The sequence below is a fragment of the Muscardinus avellanarius genome, assembly GCF_963383645.1.
Source record: "Muscardinus avellanarius genome assembly, chromosome: 2".
In the NCBI taxonomy this organism is placed as follows: Eukaryota; Metazoa; Chordata; class Mammalia; order Rodentia; family Gliridae; genus Muscardinus; species Muscardinus avellanarius.
Window position 1 is genome coordinate 76,160,078 of NC_137787.1, and position 24,324 is coordinate 76,184,401.

At 35.4% G+C, this 24,324-nt stretch overlaps 1 protein-coding gene across 4 annotated transcripts in view; it reads left to right on the forward strand.

Annotated features, from left to right (window-relative positions):
* The window catches only part of BAZ2B (bromodomain adjacent to zinc finger domain 2B), a gene marked incomplete at both ends in the record, with an annotated part of 142,422 nt that overhangs the window by 28,327 nt on the left and 89,771 nt on the right, over positions 1-24,324 (forward strand). For 2 of the 4 annotated variants that reach the window (XM_080719844.1, XM_080719846.1), the window contains 5 exons: positions 6,042-6,230; positions 10,924-11,091; positions 11,857-12,050; positions 17,270-17,467; positions 17,990-18,385. In XM_080719844.1, the coding sequence (XP_080575970.1) occupies positions 6,042-6,230; positions 10,924-11,091; positions 11,857-12,050; positions 17,270-17,467; positions 17,990-18,385 (1,145 nt within the window). The remainder of the gene's footprint in view (positions 1-6,041; positions 6,231-10,923; positions 11,092-11,856; positions 12,051-17,269; positions 17,468-17,989; positions 18,386-24,324) is intronic. The other 2 variants (XM_080719847.1, XM_080719845.1) reach the window with 2 other exon arrangements.

Sequence of the window (24,324 nt, forward strand, 5' to 3'; positions counted from 1 at the left end):
TTAAGCCAGAGAGGATGGCTTTCGAACCTGCGCAGTCCTCCTGTCTCTGCCTCCCAAGCACGGGGATTACAAGTGTGCGCCACCATGCCTGGCTATTTTTTTCTTCTGACACAAGTGAGATGTTGATGGGATTGAGAGGGACTGTATGTAGTATCATGTGGTGACCTTAAGAGAGACCAGAAGTCATGGGGAGAAATAAAATAGGAATGTGGAAATTGACCAGGCATATGGTATGTGCTTGCAACCTTAGTGCCTCCGGAGGCTAAGGCAGGGCGATCACAAGATTAAAGTTAGTTTGGGCAACTTAGCAAGGCTCTGTCTCAAAATAAAAAATAAAAAGGGCTAAGGATGCAGTTCAGCAGTGGAGAACCCTTTGGTTCAATCCCCACTGCAGGAAAAAAGAAGAGAGAAGAGGATTGGAGAGGTTTGGAGAAGAGTGGAGAGGAAAAATAAAGTGAAAATTGTGGTTAAACAGTGATGCTTAAAGAGTTTAAGATCTTGGAAGTGGTAACCTTTTATGTGATCACATCTAGCATTGAGCAAAGTGGAATCAAAGAAGAATGAAGGGCCAAGTGATAATTTAAAAAATTAAATCTAGGGATTGATGATACATGCAAAGGGAGCTAGAAAGTGTTCTTGTCACTTTAAATAAAGACAGAGCCAAGCATGGTGGCATATGCTTGTAATCTCAGTACTTGGGAGGATGAGACAGGAGAATCACAGGTTCAAAGCCAGCCCCTGCAACTTAGCGAGGCTCTCAGCAATTTAGTGAGATCCCATTTCCAAATAAGAAACAAGATTGGATTGGGGTGTAGCTTGGAGGTAGAATGCCTCTGTTGGGATATGTACACAATGGATTGTGTGTGTAGGAGGTACTGGGGGTGGAACCCAGGGCTATACTCCCAGACCTATTATATATTTTATTTGGAAACAGGGTCTCACTAAGTTACTGAGACCCTCACTAAGTAGCTGAGGCTGGCTTCGAACCTGTGTGACCCTCCTGTCTCAGCCTCCCAAGTGCAGGGATTACAAGTGTGCACCACCACACCCGGCACACAATGGAATTTTAACTCAATCATAAAGAAGAACAAGATACATCATTTACAGATAAATGGATAGAACTGGAGAACATTATTCTAGGTGAGATTAGTCAGTCACAAAAAATAAGAAATCGGATGTTCTTCCTATTATGTGGAAGCTAGGGAGAAAATGGGTCATAGAAGGAACTCTAGATGAAGAAAGAGAAACTATAAATAAGCAAATGATGCGACCCAACTGAGAGGAATGGGAGGGGGAAGAGGGAAATTCCCTAATATTGCGGCACTAGGGATGGAACCCAGGAGTTCTACCTCTGAGCTATACCCCCAGCCCTATTTTTATTCTTTATTTTTTTTTTCAAACAGCATCTCACTGTGTTGCAAAGGGCCTCATGAAGTAGCTGAGGCGGTTCACAAACTGTGATCCTCCTGTCTCAGCCTCTGGAATGCTGGGATTACAAGCATGCGCCACCACACCCAGCTTATATTTATTTACAAAATAAATATATTAATGTACTTATATATTAATGTATTAATATATTAATTATATATTAATGAGTTATAATTTGTGCTGATTTTAACATAGAACATGATAGCACTTTATTTAAGCTCTGTTTTGAATTTTAATATTCACAATGGTTCCCTGAAGAGTTATTTATAGAAGAAGCTCCAAAATGGAATTTCTGCAACAGGATTTACTAAATTTTAAATCCTTGATTATGATGTTATCAGTTCATTCATAAGAGGATAGTACCAATAACCACTAACATGACACATGATAAATAAAATCTTAATTTCAGAATATCACAATCATTTTTAAAATTGAATTCTCTTCAGAATCCATTGTTACAAGTAGTTTCAAGTAAAGGTTATTTAGAAGTAATGGTATAATAATCAGCTTTTGACTTTAACCACAATATTCCTGGCTGTTCACAATATTGCCAGGCATAAAGGGCAACTGTGTAATTATTTGTTACAGTTCAGATATTGTGCAGAAAGTACTAATTATTTGTCTTTAAAAAAATTTTTTTATTGGTGCATTGTAGTCATACATCTTAACGGAATAAAAGACTTGTGGAGACATACATGCGCACATCACCCAATTAGCCCTTACCCAATACCCACCCCATTCCCTTCCCATCCCTCCTTCCTATGACTGGCTTAGTGATGCCTTTGGTATGTTTTGCTCCTTTATAGGATCTCCTTCTTCATCTAGAGTTCCTCCTATTACCCATTTCTCCCTAGCTTTTGCATATTAGGGAAAGCATCCGATTTCTTCTTTTTTGTGATTGACTGATCTCACTTAGAATAATGTCCTCCAGTTCCATCCATTTCCCTATAAGTGTGTTTTTCTTTATGGCTGAGTAAAATTCCATTGTGTACATATCCCACAGTTGTGTAATCCATTCATCTGTTGATGGATATCTTGGCTGGTTCAATAGTTTGGCTATGGTGAATTGTGCAGGTATGAACATAGGCATTCATGCATTAGTTTGGTAGTTTGATTTCCTTTCTTTTGGGTAGATACCCAAAAGTAGTACTGCTAGATCAGATTCATTCCCATTCTTCTAAGGATCCTCCATACTGTTTTCCAAAGTGGTTGCACTAATTTGCAATCCCACCAAAAATGTTTTAGAGTTCCCACTTCACATTCTTGCCAGCATTATTTGTTGTTTGTATTTTGAATGAATGACATTCTAGTTAGCGTTAAGTGAAATTTCAAGGTGTTTTGATTTGCATCTCTCCATTGCCAATGAATTTCTTTTTTCGTGAAGTGTCTATTTAATTCACTTTCCCATTTTTTTTATTGGGTTATTTGTTTTCTTGGTGCTGAGTTTCTTGAGTTCTCTGTATATTCTAGATATTAGTCCTCTGTAGAAGGAGTAGGTGGCAAAAATCTTCTCCCATTCTCTTGGCTCTCGGTTGAGATTCTTGACAGTTTCCTTTGCTGTACAGAAACTCTTCAGTTTCATTTAATCCCATGAATTGATTTGCCTTTTAGTTTGTTGTGCCTTTGGGGTCTTGTTGAGAAAGTTTTTATCTGTGCCTATGTGTTGCAGTGTTGGACCTATGCCCTCTTCAAGGAGCTTCAAGGTCTCTGGTCTAATTTCCAAATCTTTGATCCATCTTGAATTGATTCTTGTGCAGGATGAGAAAGTGGGATTTATTTCTATTTTTCTGCATATTGTTTACCAGTTTAGCCAACAACATTTGTTGAACAGGCTATCTTTTTTTTTCAGTGTATATTTTTGGCCCCTTTGTAAAAAATCAATTGACTATAAGTGTGTGGATTTGTTTCTGAGTCTTCTGTTCTGCTCCATTGGTCTATGTATCTGTTTTTGTGCAAGTACCATGCTGTTTTTATTACTATGGCTTTGTAGTATAGTTTAAAGTCAGGTACTATGATTCCTCCTGCATAATTTTTGTTGCTGAGAACTACTTTGGATATTCTGTTTTTTGTTGTTGTTCTAAATGAATTTAAAGACTGATTTTTCAACGTCTGTGAGGAATGATCTTGGTAATTTAATGTGTATTGGGTTGAATCTGTAGATCACTTTTGGAAGTATGGCCATTTTGATGATATTTATTCTGCCTATCCATGAACATGGACAATCTTTCCATCTTCTAAGATCTTCTTCGGTTTCTTTTTTCAATGTTTTATAATTTTCTTTGTAGAGGTTTTTTTTACCTACTTGGTTAAGTTTTATTACTAAGTATTTTCTCTTTTTGTGGGAAATCCTGAGTGGAAGTGTTTTCTGAATTTCTTTTTCAGTGCATTCATGGTTGTTGTACAGAAAAGCTTCTGATTATTTAAGATTGATTTTGTATCCAGACACTTTGCTGAATTTGTTGATCAGTTCTAGAAGCCTTTTGGTTGCGTTTGTTGGGTCTTCCATGTATAGTATCATGTCATCTACAAATAGTGAAAATTTGAGTACTTCTTTTCTTATTTGTACTGCTTTAATTTCCTTTTCTTGCCTTATTGCTCTGGCTAGAGTCTCAAATACTATATTGAAGAGAAGTGGTGATAATGGACATCCTTATGTTGTTCCTGTTTTTAGGGGGAATTCTCTAAGTGTTTCCCCATTTAAAATGATGTTGGCTGTGGGCTTATTGTAGATTGTCTTTATGATGTTGAGGTATGTTCCTTCTATTGTGATTCTCTGCATTGCTTTATCCTAAATAGATGTTGGATGTTGGATTTTATCAAATGCTTATTTTTAGAATCTATTGAAATGATCATGTGATTTTTGTCTTTGGTTCTGTATTTTTGTTTGTTTGTTTGTTTGTTTGTTTATAGAATTGGGGATGGAACCCAGGGGTATTCTACCTCCAAGCTACACCCCTTTCCCTATTTTTTATTCTTTGTTTTAAAACAGGGTTTCACTGAGTTGTGGAGGGCCTCACTAAGTATCTGAGGCTGTCCCCGAACCTTGATCCTCCAGTCTCAGCCTCCAGAATTCTGGGATTACAAGCATGCATCATCACACCGGCTTTTGATTCTGTTTATGTGATGAATTACATGGATTGATTTTCATATGTTGAACCAGCCTTGCATCCATGGGATGAACCCTCCCTGGTCATGGTGCATGATTTTCTTAATGTGGTTTTTAATGCGCGTTGCTAGTATTTTTGGTTAGCAGTTTTGCATCCAAGTTCATCAAAGATATAGACCTGTAGTTTTCCTTCCTTGAACTGTCTTTATTTGGTTTTGGTATTAATGTGATGTTGGCTTTATAGAATGTATTTGGGAGAGTCTCATTTATTTCTATTTTCCAAAATAGATTGAGGAGTATCAGGATTAGCTCTTCTATAAAGGTTTTATAAAATTCACTTGAGAAACCATCTGGTCCTGGGTTTTTCTTTTATGGTAAGCTCTTTATTGCTGTTTCAATCTCTTTGATTGCTATTGGTTGACTTCAATTTTCTATATCTTCTTGACTCAGTTTAGGAAGGTTCAAAGAGTAAATTCTTAAGATATCCTGGAGTATGGGTTTTATATTCTGTTTTCATAGTAGGAATCCAGGGAATCTTAATTATACTCTGGAAGCAAATGTGTTTTAAAAGATTTTAAATGTGTTTTAAAAAATTTTTAGTGTTAAAAGATTTTCTGCCAAATTCCTCTAAAGTACACAAAAAAAGTTGTGTTTTTTATTATATTCTAGCTTGGTACTATGACACTTAGTACTAGATTTTCTTTAGAATAAAAGTTGATATTGAAAAATCATAGTCATTTGAGTTGATTATTATATTACTACCAGAGAGTGCAGGTATGTTATTGTCAACATGATTTACATAATGATGTGAGACTATGATGCACAAATAAAAGCACAAAAATGGAAGCTTAAAATGATTCTTATATTGCTAACCATCTGCAAATACATTTAGAAATACCTTAATAAGTTTATTCATTAATTCCTGTGCACAAGCCTGTACAAGGTTTCATTAGGCTAGAATGGACTTTCTTTTTGGTATCAAGATACTTTTCTCCCACAAAAGTTACTAAATAGAGAACAGAGCTTCAATTCCGACACATGGAAACTGGAATCTCTTTGCCTAAAGTATATGATAAGTTGATGACTTGGTAACAGATTTGGGGCCTACTTCATTGGTTTTTTAACCCTAGATTAGTAGAATGCTTTTATTCTTCTTTTTATGAGCAAAAAATTTGATATCATATTAATGTATGTGTATTAACAGTTAGCTTCATTTCCTCAGGTCACACAATTTTAATGAATACAAATTATTTACTTAAATATTGGTTTTCAAATCTCAAATTCAAAGTAAATAAGGTTATAACACCCATTTTTACTTTTATAGAGTATTTTTATGTTTCTAGGAATATCTCATGCTGTGAGGCTTGAAGAGTAGAAATACAGAACAAAATGTAAAATAAAAAATGTAATAGATAAATTCTTGTAAATTTTAACTATGAATGCTGAAATGAGATGAATCTCATCTGTCATTATAGTGCAACTTTAAGTGTGTTTTTTTCCCTCCCAGGACATTTATTCAGAGCAGCTGGGGATCAACCGTTTAACCTGTCCACAGTGTCCAGTGCCTTCCCAATGGTCAGCCACCCAGGCTTTGGTCTACATTCAGCCAGCTCAGGGCATTCAGAATTTGGTGGTTTGGGGACACTTGGTACTCCCACAGCCTTAGCCGCACATCCCCAACTAGCATCTTTTCCAGGTAAACATCTGTTACAAACAGTGTTCACGGAAAGGAGGAAAGCTTGAAAATGTTCAAGCAGTAATTTGCTTAAAAATTTGTTAAACATAAATTTAATGCCTGGTATATTAAGACTCTTGTGCAAGAAGACTCAAAAATTTAATGCCTGGTATATTAAGACTCTTGTGCAAGATTGGCTCAGTCTTATCTCATACAAAAAAAGAGAGATGGAAAGAAAGGAAGGAAGGAAGAAAAAAGAAACTGTGGTGGTGGGTGGCATAGGAGTTAAGTATTGGGACGTTTGACTGGATAAATAGGCATTTGCCACAGAACCTAATGATGAAGACAAGTTTTCTGATGCATTTTATTGAAAGATATCATACAGAAAAATGTATATATTGTTAAGTGTTGATTGAATTTCTGTTTTATTTAAAAAGTATTTAACATGTAGTATGAAACTAAAGTCCAGTTCCTACAATGAATACTTCTACAATTTTATTTTAGGTTCTTTGATTTGTAAGCAAAATAAGCTTAACTCTTAAGTTTCTAATTTTTATATTTGATCAAAATAATTATAGTTATATCAGGTACAAAGCAAATGGACTGATGTTTATTAAGACACTAATGCTTAATTTAGACAAACATGCTTTAAATTTCTCTTATGTTAAAATAAAAACTTGAACATATTTTCCATTTATTCATTTTACTATAAATTTTATTAAAGGATGCATGTTTTGATGTATGTAAAATGGTATAAAACATTAGAGCTTAATCTAAGAAAAAAGTAGACCTGAATTTAAATCTGGCTTTGCTTCTTGGTAGTCTTATGGTCTTGAACAAGTTGTCTGAACTCTCAGTCTCAGTCTGGCAATTTGATATTTCATTACCGAAGAAGTAGAGATGACTCTTGGTTGGAGAAGACTCATTTTATATAGGTTATAATTTGGTACATTAACAAAATAAATAATTTCTATAACTGGCTTTCACCTGAAGGGTAACCAAATTGTGAAATTTTTTAAATCATTCCATAAACAAATGGAAGGAAGACATTACTAGGAATTTTAAATGAAGAATAATTTGTTTTAAAATTTATGCACTGCCAAGCCAGGTGTGGTGGCACATGCCTTTAATTCCAGTATGTGTGAGGCTGAGACAGAAGGCTCACAGGTTCCAGGCCTGTCTTTGCAACTTTGTAAGACCTTGTTTCAAAAAAAATAAATAAATAAAATTAAGGCTGAAGATGTATATAACTCAGAGGCAGAACACCCCTGGGTTAAATCCTCAGTATCAAAAAATAAGTAAGCAAATAAAAATTATGTACTTCTATTTTTACTTTAGATTAAATCTACAAACACAAAATTATTTAATGGATCCTAGTATAATAAAAACACTTAAAATATTTGGTCATTATGTTTTAATGTTACAATACCACAAATTTTTCTAACTATTGGCTCTTTTAAGTATGAACAACATAAAATACTGTTAAATAGTTTCAAATTGAGATCCACTACATCTTCTGAAATATTATAATTTTTTATTTAAAATGATTACTATTGCTTTTATGCTATTACCTTTTTAATTAGGCTATGATATTGATCGTGTACTGATTTATATAATTCTTATTTTATATTCTTCATTTTGCCAACAAACCAGTTTGTGAATGACTAAATTTGGTTTTTATTTTCCTAAATTTGGAAGATGATTAAGCTCATCGCTTAAGAAAATCATATTAGTTTCTATGAAATAATATCAGACCCTTGTAAAGTTTATATTCAGAAGTTCTACCATTTTCATCTTTTTATTTAATTGCTCCTGTTTATTTGTTTTGCATTTTCCTCTGTGGTGCCAGCTTATTTATAACACACAGTTTCCTTTTTTGTATCTAGTCTGTACTGTCTACTTATTTACCACTGACATTATGAAGTAGATTCTGATGTTTTTTCTGAGTTTGAGTATATCTAAAATATTTGAATCTTATTGTACTTTAATAACCTTACCAATGTGGATTAATTATAAAAATCTATATATTCAACTTTAAGTCTTTAATTACAGACTGTGCTAAATGATATTGAATATCTTTGGAATACCTTAGTCCCTTTTTATCAGTTAGGTAAAATCTAGTTTTCAAACCTACAAATAACAATCAGAATTGATTCTGTTGATACAAACCCCAAATACATACCTTATCTTCTTATCTAAATGCACTTGTTTCATCCAAACAGTGGATGAATGGTTAATTTTTTTGTATAGTTATTCTTGGCTCAGTTCCTGTCATTCAAGCATGGTTGAGTATACACATGTGCCATTTCACTAGCAATACTTTTCTGCACTGCAGAATAGCAATTAAAGTTTTCTGCTTATGCTGTTTTTTAGAGATCTGAGAATGCCATCTACCATGAATGTATCTCGCCCTCTTTTTAAACCTGTTTCCCCATTAAATAGTGAAGGTGCATATTACTTTAATTTGGGTAGATTGCTGTTGTTGTTGTTGTTGTTGTTTTTGTTGTTTTCTGGTATTAAAGATGGATCCAAGAGATGTTCTACTTCTGAGCTAGACCCCCCGGCTCTATTTTAGTTTTTATTTTAAAATAGGGTCTCACCAAGTTGCTGAGAATCTTGCTAAATTGCTGAGACCTAACTCGAACTTGAGATCCTCTTTTCTTAGCCTCCCAAGTGCTGGGATTACAGGTGTGAGCCACTATTGCTAGGCTTTACCTTATATTTTTAATATTCATTAAACATTCTCACATTTGTGACCCAAACTACCTGACAAGTATAACTTAAAAGAAGAAACATTTATTTGCTCACAGTTATGGAGGTTTTAGTCCATGTTAGGCTGGGCCACATCTGTGGAGCTCAGGGTATATCAGTGGGAAACAGAGAGAGAGACCAAGGGCATGGAGTGAGGGACATGTATAATCTCAAGGCCACAACCTGGTTACTTACCTTCCTTACCTGCATGTGTTACCACTCAATAAATTAGCTCAACAATGGATTTGTCCATGATGTGTTTTTCATGATATTAGAATCCTCATGATTCAATTATATCACCTCTGAGCATTTTTACCAATATATAAGCTCTTCCAGGGGACATTCTATACCCAAATCACAGTAGAATATTTCTAGAGAAACTTTAAAGCTCATATAATACAATACTCTGACAATTTTGAGTTCCACCTTTACTATATTGTAGTAGTTTTTTTCTCTAATTTTTCTTGTGATTGTAACAAAGAAAAACATACCATATCTTTTGGAAGATTGCCCTGAAAGATAATAACTGATTTATTAATCTAGTGGATTAGCCAGGTGGAGATCATTCCCATATTTTCTATGGGATAATCCAAGACTCGCCTTTGGATAATTTTTAAGTGTTATTTAATCTTTTTCTTCCTTGAAAAATTTCTTCTATAAAAATTGGCTTTCTTTCTTTTCTAAAACTTTTAACTAAGAACTACTGTTTGAATATCTAAATTGCATTCATTCCATGATTTCATAACATTTAGTTTTTTTGAGAAAACAATCATTGGCATCTATAATTTATAAGCAGGTGTATAAACAAATTTTAAGATTCCTTTATTAATGTTAAGGGGAGAATCTTAATATCTTCTGTATTTTATTGTGAAAGTATTTGTTTTTAAAATCTTCTTTGAAACTTACTAGACCAAAAAGGCTTGTTGATTTTGATATATTTATGCATTTGACTATAGAATGTTTTAATACATAAATACATTTGAAGTATACTGAATTATATTAGTCTGATAGAATTATTTGGGTCACCTGATTTATCAGGACCATAATTATATTTTATATAATTTGAGGAAATTTCTAATATACATTGTAAATGTAAGCTTCAATTCTTGTTTGTTTGTTTGTTTGTTTGTTTGTTTTGTAGTGCTGGGGATTGAACCCAGGGCCATTCTACCTCTGAGTTACACCCCCAGACCGATTTTTTATTCTTTCTTTTTTTTTCTTTTTTCTTTTTGTGAAACAGGAGTGGAGGGCCTCACCAAGTAGCTGAGGCTGATTGCAAAAATGGATCTTCCTACCTCAGCCTCCCAAGTACTGGGATTACAAGCGTGCGCCACCACACCTAGCTTCAATTTTAGTTTTAAATAAATTAATATAGACAAATGTATTTATTAACTTAGAAAAATATAAATTATCAAAGACTCAAATACTTTTATGTTTCAAGTTTCCAATTATTTATGTATTTATTTATGTATTTATTTATTGAAGTACTGGGGGTGGAACCCAGGGGCTTTTCTACCTCAGGGCTATACTCCCAGACCTATTTTATACTTTATTTGGAATTAGGGTCTCATTAAGTTGCTGAGAGTTTCACTAAGTAGCTGAGGCTGGCTTCAAACCTGTGCAATCCTCCTGTCTCAGCCTCCCAGGTGCGGGGATTATAAGCATGCGCTACCATGCCCAGCTTCAATTTTATTTTTAACCTGTGAAATACCCTTATTTTTATCTTGAATCTAGAAAAGTACTAAATAAAGATACTTAAATACTGGCATAAGGGGAAGAGTGCTGAGTCTACAAGTTCAGATTATCTGCTTAGTTATAAAGATGATCAGAACTATGTATATTGAACAGTTCTATTCCAAGGAGAAACTTATTTTTTTCAGAAATAAAATATAGAAAGAAGTTATGATATAACCTTGAAAATTAATTAAAATATTTATGTTTGTTTGGTTTGTTTGGTTTTGAGGTGCAGAATGGTGGCGAACGGCAGATGTTCATACTCGTACAGGGGCACCCTTCTTTCCACCATTATTGGGAATTCCACCCCTCTTTGCTCCTCCAGCCCAGAATCATGATTCTTCTTCATTTCACTCAAGGAATTCAGGAAAAAGTAATCGAAATGGACCAGAAAAAGGTACCTGTAATGAAGTACTATAAATCTCCCATTCCAAGACTGATTTTCTGTAGAGTTCAGGTTTAATAACATTTTTATAGCATTGCCCTAGGTGCTTTTACATCATCTTGCTTAATCCTTACAATAATTCTTTGAGATTTGAAGTATCCTTATTTTGCAGCCAATGTTAAATAATTGTTCAAGAAAATACTGCTTACATCTTGGTGTATTTTAGTCAGAATATAAACCCAATTCCATTGCTTTTTTCCCCTTCTCTCATTACCTCCCTGCATGCAACCCAATATAGTTGGTTACTTCTGTTGTTAAGCATTAACTTTGTTAGAACTAATATTCCAGTACTTTGTTTTTCTTTCATATGATCATTAATATTTCTGGTTACTATTGTTAGAATATTATTTTAAAGTTAGAATAGCATTTTAGATGGCTTATTGTTATTTTTTAACTTGAATAACTGTTTGGGGGAACTTGCTATAAATGGGAAATATTTACATTTAATTATCTGTGTAAATGTTCTTAATTGAAATGAGATTCATATAATATCAGCCATTTTACAGTGAACAGGTCTGTGGTATTAAATCTTTAGAGATAAATCTATTTGTGAATATTTTATATAGATGAAAATATGTGATAGGTGACCTTTTCTGCCTGGCTTCTTTCACTGATAAAGCTTTTAATTTATTCCCTCTGTAGAAATATTGTTATTTTATTCCTTTTTGCGACTGAATCATATTCCATTTTAAAAACATGTTCATTTTTATTTTCAAGGTGTAAATGGGTCAATTAATGGAAACAGTACATCCTCTGTAATTGGTGTCAATACGTCTGTATTATCCACTACTGCTTCAAGTTCTATGGGACAGACTAAAAGTATAAGCTCAGGTGGAGGAAATCGAAAATGTAATCAGGAACAAAGCAAAAACCAGCCTCTGGATGCTAGAGCTGACAAAATCAAAGATAAGGTAAGTTATTCTTTGAAGGAAAATACAGATTTCTTTGTAATATAAACATTTTAAAGGTCAGGCCACCAAAATCTATGGGTTAATTTCTATGTATTACTCTTATTTTTGCAGATGTGTTTTATAGTATAATACTAATATTTTATATCTTGAAAAATTAAAATCAAATCTCCAGCATTCGTCTAAATAATGTAAATAGTAATAATGGGAAAATTATTTTGGGGTGCTAGATGTTGAACCCAGGGCACTTTGCATGCTAAGCATGTGATCCACCATTGAGCCCCAATAATTAGAACTTATTGAGAACATATTATATGCTAGCTTTCCTCTAATTGTTCTGCATATTATGTCTAGTTCAGTCTTTCCTAGCCAATAAGTGGCTAACCAAGATGTGAGGCCAAGCAGGTTGTCTCTAAAACCTGTGCTTCACAAAACAAAGCAACAAATAAGAAAAAATTTAATATGGAATATTTGATATTCAAAGTAGACAGAATAATCTTGTGTACCCATCATGTATATTCAGTAGTTATTGATAATGACCAGTTTTATTTCATCTATATTTCCAACTAGGCAAGTTATTGATTTATTGTCTCTGAGCTTGAAATTTACCCTCTTCAGCTTTACCAGTTAGTAAGAAGTTAGCCTTGTTAATACAGGGTCCTAGAAGAGGAAGGGATTTCTCCTCCTGTTTGTGTTTTCGTCTTTCTTTTATACCGTGACTGCCAGCGAGTGGCTTCTTTGCCGGCTGATGGCGTCTCTGCTAGTGGTGGTCAGGAGGTTCAGTGGTGCAGCCATCTAGTGAGGTTCATGGCACCTCAGCAAGCAGCTTATAAGCAAGATTTGCTGGGTAACTAGTGAATGGCTTTCCAGCTGGCAGGTTCTCAGCCAAATGTTTTCTGGCACCATCATAGGCAATGTTTCCTGTGGGCTAGGTCTGACCTGTGACATCTTATTGAATATCTCTGCCATCCAGTGGGCATTAGCCACATTCTCTCCAACAAAGTCTGAAACTCAGCCTTGAATGAATGGAGGTTGGAGGAAAGGCCCTTTTCCAAGGCTATTGTTACTTCAATACTCCATTTCAGTCCTAAAGAAAGCGGCTTTTCTCAACATCTACCATTTCTATATTATTTAATGGCTTCTCCATCTCTCTGAGCATTTAATCTTTTGTTAGTAGTGAATATTTTTTTATGTTTACATTTTTTGTTCGGATTGCTAGTATGGTTTCTGCCTTCTTGCTAGATCTTGTCTATTCTAGAAACTGGTACCAGGTGTGTGGTGGGTTTGTGGATCACACATGGTACATTCACCCTAACATTGATTACTCCAAGCTTTTGGATTCTCCTTTCCACATCATGCCATGATATGGTACTGATATCTCAATTTTTTCTTTCTTTCTTTTTTCTTTTTGGGGTACTAAAGATTGAACCCAGGGGCATATTACCTCTGAGCTACATCCCCAGCCCGATTTTATTCTTTATTTTGAAACAGGGTCTCACTAAGCTGCGGAGGGCCTCACTAAGTAGCTGAGGTTGGTCGCGAACCTGGATCCTCCTGTCTCAGCCTCCCAAGTACTAGGATTACAAGCATGTGCCACTACACCCAGCTGATATCTCAGTTTCATAAAATGTAGGTCACCATTAAGAGTAGGTTTTATTTATCTAAGCTGAGATACAACCAGTGACAGTGACATGTTCTAACATTTTATATTAGATCACTCCTATCAGTGAATTTGCTCTGCCCTCATTTGTAATCTCTTCTTAAGTGAGAGGTCTTGGCTTATTCTAAATTAAAGACTTGGCATCGATTGCAAACATTTTGGGAACAAATGTAATAATTAGAGCTTTCTCTTCTTATACTAAAACTACTTTCAGAGCCTGTTTTTTTTCCCAGTTAAAGAGTCAGAAGTTTGGATTACCCATTGTCTCAGCTCTATTATCAAGGCACTAGAATATGGTACACCACGGCAAGAATAGCACGCTGTGGATAGCCAGAGATTGTAGATGGCATTGTTCTGAACTTTATAAAACTTCAGAATTTGAATAATATACTTCTCCTACGCCCTGCTTTTTTGTTGTTTGTTTTGTTTTGTTTTGGGCAAGTCTAGGGATGGAGCCCAGGGAAATTCGACCTCCGAGCTATACCCCCTGCCATATTTTTTTTATTCCTTAATTTGAAACAGGGTCTCACTAAGTTGTAGAGGGCCTCACTAAGAAGCTGAGGCTGTCCACGAACTACGATCCTCTTGTCTCAGCCTCCCAAATGCTGGTATTACAAGCATGTAACACCCAGCTTAGGCCCCAGTTTTTAATGCCAAGGAACTAATTTATTCATTCCAAGATGTTTTGGATCAAATTTTATGCATTGTATCATTATGCATATTGCTCTATGTATTTCTAAAAGTTAAATGTCCATGCTTTTAAAATTTGTACTACCCTACTTCTTTTGAGTAATGCTAAAATCTAGTAATGTCTGGAGGAGGAGGAGGAGGAGGAGGAGGAGGAGGAGGAGGAGGAGGAGGAGGAGGAGGAAAAAAGAGGGGGGGAGGAGGAGGAGGAGGAAAGAAAGAAGATGACCAGGGATAGGTATACTTCTCAAGGACACTCATGCACTGCCCCCACCTCCAGCCTTGCTTCGCCTCAGAACCTTGCTGTATTGCCAACACACATACTTTTCTGGAGGCCATTCCATATCTAAACCATACCAAGAATCTTATATAGTCTATGCAATGTTTAAATATAAAATTACACAGCCAGGCTTGTTGACATACACCTGTAATCCCAGGAGGCTGAGACAGGAGGATCACAGGTTTGAGACCAGCCTCTGCAACTTAGCAAGATCCTATTCAGCAAAGTCAGGCTCTGAGGCAGAATGCTCCTGGGTTCAAATCCTGGTAAAACACACACACACGCACGCACGCATGCATGCACACACACACTAATTGAGCTCTCAAATACCTTAATCATTTTTCTCTGCAAAATCACTGTAATTTCCTCACTTCTTCCTTCTCCTAGTCCTTACTAAACTAAAAGTGCTAACTTTGGTTTATTTTCCTTATGATTTTCATAGTCTTATTATATATGCTTAGAAATCCACAGCAGATTTTGGTTGCAAAGAAGGGTCTATTTCTCTGTAAATAAATGGTGTGCTCTCTCTCTCTCTTTCTCTCTCTCTCTCTCTCTCTCTCTCTCTATATATATATATATATATATATATATATATGTGTGTGTGTGTGTGTGTGTGTGTGTATGTGTGTATATATACACACATATATATGTATATATTACTAATTATAAATTATTATTATTTCCCTCTAATCTTTACCTTATGGTCTTTCTCATTTTGTGGTTTGCACATTACTCCAGTTCAGTTTCTCACCCCCCTCTCTGCTTTGCTCAGTGGGCAGAGGTCTCTCAAGAAACAATGGTAATGATCAGTCTACTTATTGAAGAGTGTGTCTGTGGAGAAGGCTTTCTTTTCTTTTTTTTTTTTTTTTTTCAATACTGGGGATGGAACCCAGGAGCATTGTACCCTCCAGCCCTATTTTCATAGTCTTTTAAATTTTGAAACAGGTCTCACTGAGTTGCAAACAGCTTCCTAAGTAGCTGAGGCTCTCTGCCAACCAAGATCCTCCTGTCTCAGGATGCACCACCAAGCCCAGCTGGAGAAGACATTATGGTAGCTAGTTTTGAGCAGTAACAGCAGAAGTGACTTTCATTCATTCATTTGCATTTTATTTAAGTCAATCTTAAGAAAGAACAACAACAACAAAAAAAATAGAGATTTGCAATGTGTAACTGTGGCTTCAATTTGGCTTCTCTTTATAGGAGTGTATTACTATCTTTCATTCCCCAAACCAAGTAGTCATGAAAGGCTGTATATTTGTGAAAAACAAAACTTTTTATAATTTATACTACTTTTTTTTAGTATTTTGTTCTATTGGCAAATGTCATTGAAATGTTCCTAAGCCCCTACAGATTATATTTAGGCTTCTTGCTCCATCATTTCAACATTTCTCTTTTTCAGAATCCCTATCAGTAGAGTTTTAACTTTTCCGTTATTATATATCAAGTTACTTATAATTTATCGCATCATTTTTCCACTTTTTATTTACTATTGTCAGTTTTCTAAATCTTCCCTTTTGGGTAACGTAGTATCCCTTTCTATCAGCTTTGGATTATCTTTTTCCAGAAATAAATCTTTCTCTTCCGTTATATTTTTTATCTTTTTATATGAGATATAAACAGTAAAGTTATTTGATGCTAACTAAAGCAGTCCCACCATTTTTTGTTTGTTTGATGTTTGTTTGGTACTAGGGATTAAACTCAGGGGTATTCTGCCTCTAAGCTACACCCCAGCCCTATTTTGCTTTTGAAACAGGGTCTCACTAAGTTGTAGAGGGTCTTGCTAAGTTACTGGGGCTGTCTGTGAACCTGCCATTCTCCTGTCTCAGCCTCCCAAGTACTGGGAATACTGACATGTACCACCATGCCTGGCCCAAGTATTTTACTACTGATTTGATCTTCTTTACAACTAGAATGAAAGTTTCATGAAGGCCAAGGACTCTGTCTTGCACACAGTTATGGGAAAGGTACTTAAAAAGGTGTGTTTGATACATTATAAATATTTGGCTACTCACTATCTGCATTAAGTACAAATATTGAAGTTAAGTGTATAACTTCAACATATGTATCATAATTGGAGTAATGATTTTGCAAATTACTCTTTTAAATGTCATACATTTGGAAGCATAGCAGTCAAATGAGTCTACACATATACTATGTTGCTATTTTGAATATTCTACATGTGACAGCTTGCATTTTATTAGTGAGTTCATGTCAGATAAGTTAATTTGATCAGTTTGTTACAACATATGGCTTTTTCCTAAAATAACATTTTTAATGTGAAAATATCATTTGAAAAGTAAAATAGCATACATTTGCCGGGCGTGGTGGCGCACGCTTGTAATCCCAGCATTTGGGAGGCTGAGACAGGAGGATCATGGTTTGCGGACAGCCTCAGCTAATTAGTGAGGCCCTTTGCAATTCAGTGAGACCCTGTTTCAAAATAAAGAATAAAAAATAGGGCTGGGGGTGTAGCTCAGAGGTAGAATGCGCCTGAGTTCCATCCCCAGTACTGTAATATATATATAATACCTTTTTACTGAAACCTGAATTTTTTTTCAAAATTAAAGTCTTATCAAATACCTTATCTTTATCCAGAAACCAAGGAAAAAAGCTTTGGAAAGTTCTAGCAACAGTGATAGTGATTCAGGCACATCATCAGACACCTCAAGTGAAGGCATTAGTAGTAGTGATTCAGATGATCTAGAAGATGAAGAAGAAGATCAAAGTATTGAAGAAAGTGAAGATGACGATTCTGATTCAGAGAGTGAAGCACAACATAAAAGTAACAACCAGGTATCATTTGTTTCCAGGCATTATTTATATTTAGGAATTAACTGGTTTATCTTGGCTTTCAAAGTCTATAGTTTTAAAGTTAACCACCTTGAGTTCCTACTTTTTCACACTAATAGGTGATGGACCATTGTTCTTAAAGGGACATTTGGTATTTTTAGTGAGCATTATACTGTGTATCTCTCATAAATCATTAGAAAAACTTTTTAAGATAAATTTTTTAGCCAAGTGAGCATGGTGGCACACACCTGTAATCTCAGAATTGGGAGGCTGAGACGGGATAATGGCAGGTTCAAGACCAGCTTCTGCAATTTAGTCAGAGACTCTCACCAACTTAGACCCTGTTTCAAAACAAAAGATAAAATTTTAAAAGGGGTTGGGGGTATAGCGCAAAAGTAGAATGCCTGTGATTTAAATTCCCAGTACCATAAATAAACAAATAAATAAATTTAAGTTTTTCTCTAAGTTTTGTTGCTTGATGCTCTTAAGAGATGTTTAGAATAGTCTTTTGTATTTTATTTCCAGGTGCTATTACATGGTATTTCAGACCCAAAAGCAGATGGACAGAAAGCAACTGAAAAAGCCCAGGAAAAAAGAGTACACCAGCCATTACCTCTTGTGTCTGAATCTCAGACTCACTCATCATTCCAATCCCAGCAGAAGCAGCCTCAGGTTTTGTCACAGCAGCTTCCATTTATTTTCCAAAGCTCTCAGGCAAAGGAGGAATCTGTGAATAAACACACCAGTGTAATACAGTCTACGGGATTGGTGTCCAATGTGAAACCTTTATCTTTGGTAAATCAAGCCAAAAAGGAAACTTACATGAAACTCATAGTTCCTTCTCCTGATGTTCTTAAAGCAGGGAATAAAAATACCTCTGAAGAATCTAGTTCTTTGACCAGTGAACTACGGTCCAAACGGGTAAGTTAAAAATTACTTATAAAATATTTTATTATTATAAAAAGATAGAGTAGGACTAGGAGTATAGCTCATTGGTAGAGTATGCTTAGCATGTGCAAAACCCTGGATATAATTCCTAGTACTATAAAAAGCTTTTAAAAAGTGCTACTCTACAAATTTAAATGAAATTCTATCATTTTTATATTTTCTTAGTCTCTAGGAATAAAATATGTATATAAGAAAAATTAAATACTCTGATCTGATTTTAGATTGGGGATACATCTTAGCAATAGTGTTTGTCTAGCATGCATGATGTCCTGGGTTTGTTCCCTAACATTGCAAAGAAATTTATTTTTCACATATATATCTGTTTAAAATTTTCTGACAACACAATTATGTAATTCCATCACCCCATCCTCCAGTCTAATGTTTTACACTAAGGGGACAAATATGGTTCAATATGACAATCTTTGTAGCTACCTTTAAGACTGATGTCTTTTTCTTGAATATAGTTTTTTTAAATGAACTGCTAATAAATTTACCTCTGTAGACTTAGAATATATATATGTGTGTGTGTGTGTATGTGTGTGTGTGTGTGTGTGTGTGTGTGTGTGTGTGTGTGTGTACTGGGGGTGGAACCCAGGGGCTTTCTACCTCCAGGCTATACTCCCAGATCTATTTTATATTTTATTTGGAAACAGGGTCTCACTAAGTTACTGAGAGCCTCACTCAGTAGCTGAGGCTGGCTTCAAACCTGTGTGATCCTCCTGTCTCAGCCTCCTAAGCACAGGGATTACAAGTGTGCACCATCATCTCCGGCCTTAGAATCTATAAATTTTAAGTGTAAAAAATATTTATAAAGAATCATCTCCTACCAGGCATGGTAGCACATGCCTATAATCCTAGTACTTGGGAGACTGAAACTAAAAGATCACAGATTTAAGGACAGCTGCAGCAACACATATTGAGACTCTCAGTAACCTAGCAATACCCTGTTTCAAAATAAAAATAAAAAAAGGGTAGATGTGTAGGTCAGATGTAGAATGTGCCTGGGTTCAGTCCCCAGTAACTCCCTCCATACAATCATTTCTGTAGTACACACCTATAGTCCTAGCTACTCAGGAGTCTGGGACAGGAGGATTGCTTGAGCCCCGGAGTTTGAGTCCAATTTGGGCAACATAAAGAACCTTTCTCAAAAATTACTTTTTTTTGCCTTTGTAGTTCTTAGTAAATTATATGATATGTAACTTCTACTTACATAAACACTGAAACACTCTTCAGATTTTTTTTCTTGCTGTTGTTTTTCTAGACTCAGCCCAGAGAATTATTATGTTTATCCACAATATCCTATCTCTTGGTTACAATTTTAGGCGCCCTAATTGTTAGATAACACTTGTGGAGCATTTACCATTTGTCAGCCATTGTTTTGAGTGGTAAACATAAATTTTCTCATTGAATAATAACACCTGTGACTGCTGTTAATAGTAATAGCTCCATTTACAGGTGATAAAATTGAGATTAGTAGAATAACTCTTGCAAGATCACACTGCTGGTTAGTGAGAGGTTTAGGATTCAAACTCTTAACTCTTAACTGTTACTCTTAATTGTGTTAAGCTGTTTTTCTGTTTTAAAAAATAAACCACAATGTTCTTGTCCATTGACTTTGATTATGAAGAATTTAAGAATTGGAGTCAAAGAAAACTAACTTGAACAAATCAGCCTTTACTTGATAATGTAACTTTGTGGCTGTGTGTTCTTGAACCATTAGAATCACATTAGGATAACTAGGAAAACTTTAAGAAAGACACCTTCCAGAACAATTAAGTCAGAGTCTAAAGTTACTGGATTTTTTAAGAAGCTTCCCAGACCACTGAAAAGTGTAGCCAGATTTCAAAACCAGTGATCTAGTCCATCGGTGTCAGACTACCATGCATATAACTTGTAATGAACTGCTCAAACACAGGACAGTGTTTCCCACATCATACTATTACCTTTCTACCAGTGACACAAACTAAAAATTACATTGTTTGAGTTTTAACCTTTCATTAAGATATCTCACTTTAAGATAAGTGAATTTAATCTGGGTGAGGTTGTGCATGCCCATAATTCCAGTTCCTTGGAGTCTTACTTAGGAGTATCACAAGTTTGATCACAGTAATACAGCAAGACACTGTTTCAAGACAAAAATTAAAAAGGGCTGGGGATGCCGGGCGTGGTGGCGCACGCTTGTAATCCCCGCTATTGGGAGGCGGAGACAGGAGGATCGCGCTGGTTCGGAGCCAGCCTCGCTGGCTTAAGAGACCCTGTTTCCAAATTATAAAATAGGTCTGGGAGTATAGCCCGGCAGTAGAAGGGCTTCCAGGAACCCCAGTACCACCAAAAAAAAAAAAAAAAAAAAGGCTGGGGATATAGTTCAGAGGTACTATACCCCTGGTTTCCATCCTCATTACCAAAAAGAAAAAAAGAGCTAAGTGAATTTAAGCCTGGCACAGTGGCATTTGCCTGTCATCCCAGTGACTCAGGAGGTTGAGGCAGGGGTCTTAGGTTTGAGGCCAGCTAGGGCAATGTATTGAGAAAGTATCTCAGAATAAATAAAAAAGACTAGAGATGTGGCTCAGAGCAGTTGCCTAGCATGTATGAAGCCCTGGAGGTTAAATCTCTAAAGTGCCCCCCAAAATAAATTACAAAGCCATACCAATAGTTATTTGTTTTACAAAATGTTCTTTAATTTTTTCAAAGGGTTTCAAAAATGTTTTTACAAGAATTTTATATGACTACTTATCATAAAGTCATTAAACACTTGCTTAATAAATATAGTCAAGCTTCTATTTTGTACATATAATCTTTTTTATCTTTCTCAAACCACGTACGGTGAAGCATCATTATAAAGCAAGTTAAAGACAGAAGGGATTTAAACCAAGTAAAAAGATGAAAAAAATGATGTTCTTGCTATCTGGATACAATAAAAATGTATAATATAAATTATTTGAAATGATAAGTTAATGGAAAATATTTTATGTGAATGGACATTCACATTAGACTTTAAATGATGTTATCTACTGCTTATCAGTACCTTCTTTTGAGTTAGAGAGTATTTAAAAAATACTTTTCTTAAAACTGCTATCTTTCTATATATAGCAGTCTTAACATATAGTATTTTGCTTTATTGTGATATCATTTTTTCACACTATCTACTATGTATATGTCTGCCTTCCTCATTAGTTTATTTATTTATTTTGTGTGTGGTACTAGAGGGTAGAAACCAGGGGCTTTCTACGTCTGGGCTACACCCTCAGGCCTATTTTATAATTTATCTGGAAACTGGGTTTCACTAAGTTGCTGAGAGCCTCACTAAGTAGCTAAGGCTGGCTTCAAAACTGTGTGATCCTCCTCTCTCAACATCCCGAGTACCGGGATTACAAACGTGCGCCACCACCCCTGGCTAGCTTATTATTTTATGATTGTTAACTTTATCATTGGCTTCAGTGCCTTTACATTATAGATAAGATTCAAGTCAATATATATATGAAATGCAGATACAGACCAGTAATGGAATTTGATAGATCTTAATATTTTTTTTTTTTTTTTGGGCAGGTCTAGGGATAGAACCGAGGGGCATTCAACCTTCGAGCTACACCCCCTACCCAATTTTTTTTAAATTTTGAAACCGGGTCTCACTGAGTTGCAGAGTGCCTCACTAAGTATCTGAGGCTGTCTGCGAACCGCGATCCTCCAGTCTCAGCCTCCCAAATGCTGGGATTACAAGCGTGGGCCACCACGCCCGGCTTAATCAGGATTTATCTGAAGGATTTTTTGCAATCTGCAGAAGCTTCAGTAGGGGATGGGGGAGCAAGAACTTGCAGACAGAACAGATCTTTAAATCCATCTCTTCTTATACTATTATCATCCAAATGGTTATCTTAAAGCGGCAAGAGATTTGCTACTACACAGGTCTCAACTATCCATCCACTTTTAACATCCCACCTTGATATTAAAAAAGATGATATGTGCTGTAAAAGAGTAAGTGATACCATCTTTGGGATAAATTGCAGTCACTTTTGCTTATTCTTGAAAACCTATAGGTATAAACATATGGGAAGAAATTCTTTAGAATTATAGTGAGCAACAATGGTATACAATTAAAATATAAATCTAAAGGGAAAAGGTTAGTTTTCATGAGGTGCTTTCAGTCCTGTGTATTTGGAAAGTAAATTTATACCTATAAAAATGAGTATAAGAGCCGGGCGTGGTGGCACACGCTTGTAATCCCAGCACTTGGGAGGCTGAGACAGGAGGATCATGTAGGTTCGAAGCCAGCCTCTGCTACTTAGACTCTCAGCAACTTAGTGAGACCCTGTTTCCAAATAAAATATAAAATGGGTCTGGGCGTGCAGCCTGGGGGTATAAAGCCCCTGGGTTCCACCTCTAGTACCACACATGCGCGCGCGCGCGCACACACACACACACACACACACACACACACACACAGTATAAGAGCCTGGTGTGGTGGCACAAGGTTATAATCCCAGTATTTGGGAGGTGGAGACTGGAGGATTGTGGTTCTTGGACAGCCTCAGCTACTTATCGAGGCCCTTCCCAACTCAGTGAGACCCCCATTTCAAAAACTAAAAAGAATAAAAGAAAAATAGGACCGGGGGTGTAGCTCGGAGTTAGAATGCCCCTGGTTCCATCCGCAGAACCACACACACAAAAAAAAGACTATAAGATAATTATATTGCAATTCTGTTCTAAAAGATGAAAATATCTTGAATTTTTCTCCCCCCCAAAATTAATCTTATATATGAAACCATTTTATGTAAGAAAATTTTATAGCATTCCTTTTGAAAGGTAAACTTAAGTATTTAGTATAATTTTCTATATTTTATTCACTGAATGAATGCTAATTAAACACTTTGTAAGATACTGCTTTTGGTATGAATGTAGCAGTCTTCATTTATAAAGTTATCTTAGCTGAGTGTGGTGGCACACAATTGTAATCCCAATAATTGGGAGACTGAGACAGGAGGATCACACAGGTTTGAAGCCAGCCTCAGCTACTTAGTGAGGCTTTCAATAACTTAGTGCGACCTTGTTTCCAAATAAAATATAAAACTAGGTCTGGGAGTATAGTCCATAAGTAGAAAGCTCCTGGGTTCTATCCCCAGTACCACAAAATAAAAAATAAAAAATAAAGTTGTCTTAACTTTATTTTCTAAATTAATATGGTAAGAATGCTACATAAGATGAAATTTCTTTATTATTTCTTAGTACTGGTGCTTTAAAATATATAATATGCCATTTTATGTGGTATTCCATCTGCATTTACACTTTTAAAATTCCCATCACAGCTGGACATGGTGGCATATGCTGTAATCCCAGTACTTGGGAGGCTGAGACAGGTGGATTGCAGATTCAAAACCAGCCTCACCAACTTAGCAAGGCTTCAGTAAAGTAGTGAGACCCTGCTTCAAAATAAAAAATGAAATAATAAAACAGGGCTAGGGCTGTAGCTCAGAGACAGAATACCCCTCGTTCAATCCCCAATACTGTAAAAAAAAAAAAAATTCCATCACAAATCTTTGCTGATTTGAGTTTAAAACCCGGGTCTGATGCTGACAACACTGCTAATTTTAATTGTAAAGTAATCATTTTCAATATAGAATTTTACCTTATGTTTTGAGAATTAACTTTTATTAACGTAAAGTATTGTAGTAATTATAATTCAATTCATTTTATCCATTAATTAATTTATATTAGTATAATCAAATTTACATGATTTTGTTTTCAAGGAGATTCTAATAGCTAAATATTTTTGTTTCCTTATTTACAGATCTAAATTTTATTGGCTTCATGGTTTACAAATTAATTTTTTCCAAAATATTTGTCATTTTTTTCTAAACTGCTTACGTTTTTCAAATGTTAATATGCTAAAGGCACTCTAAAGTAAATCCCACAGGATG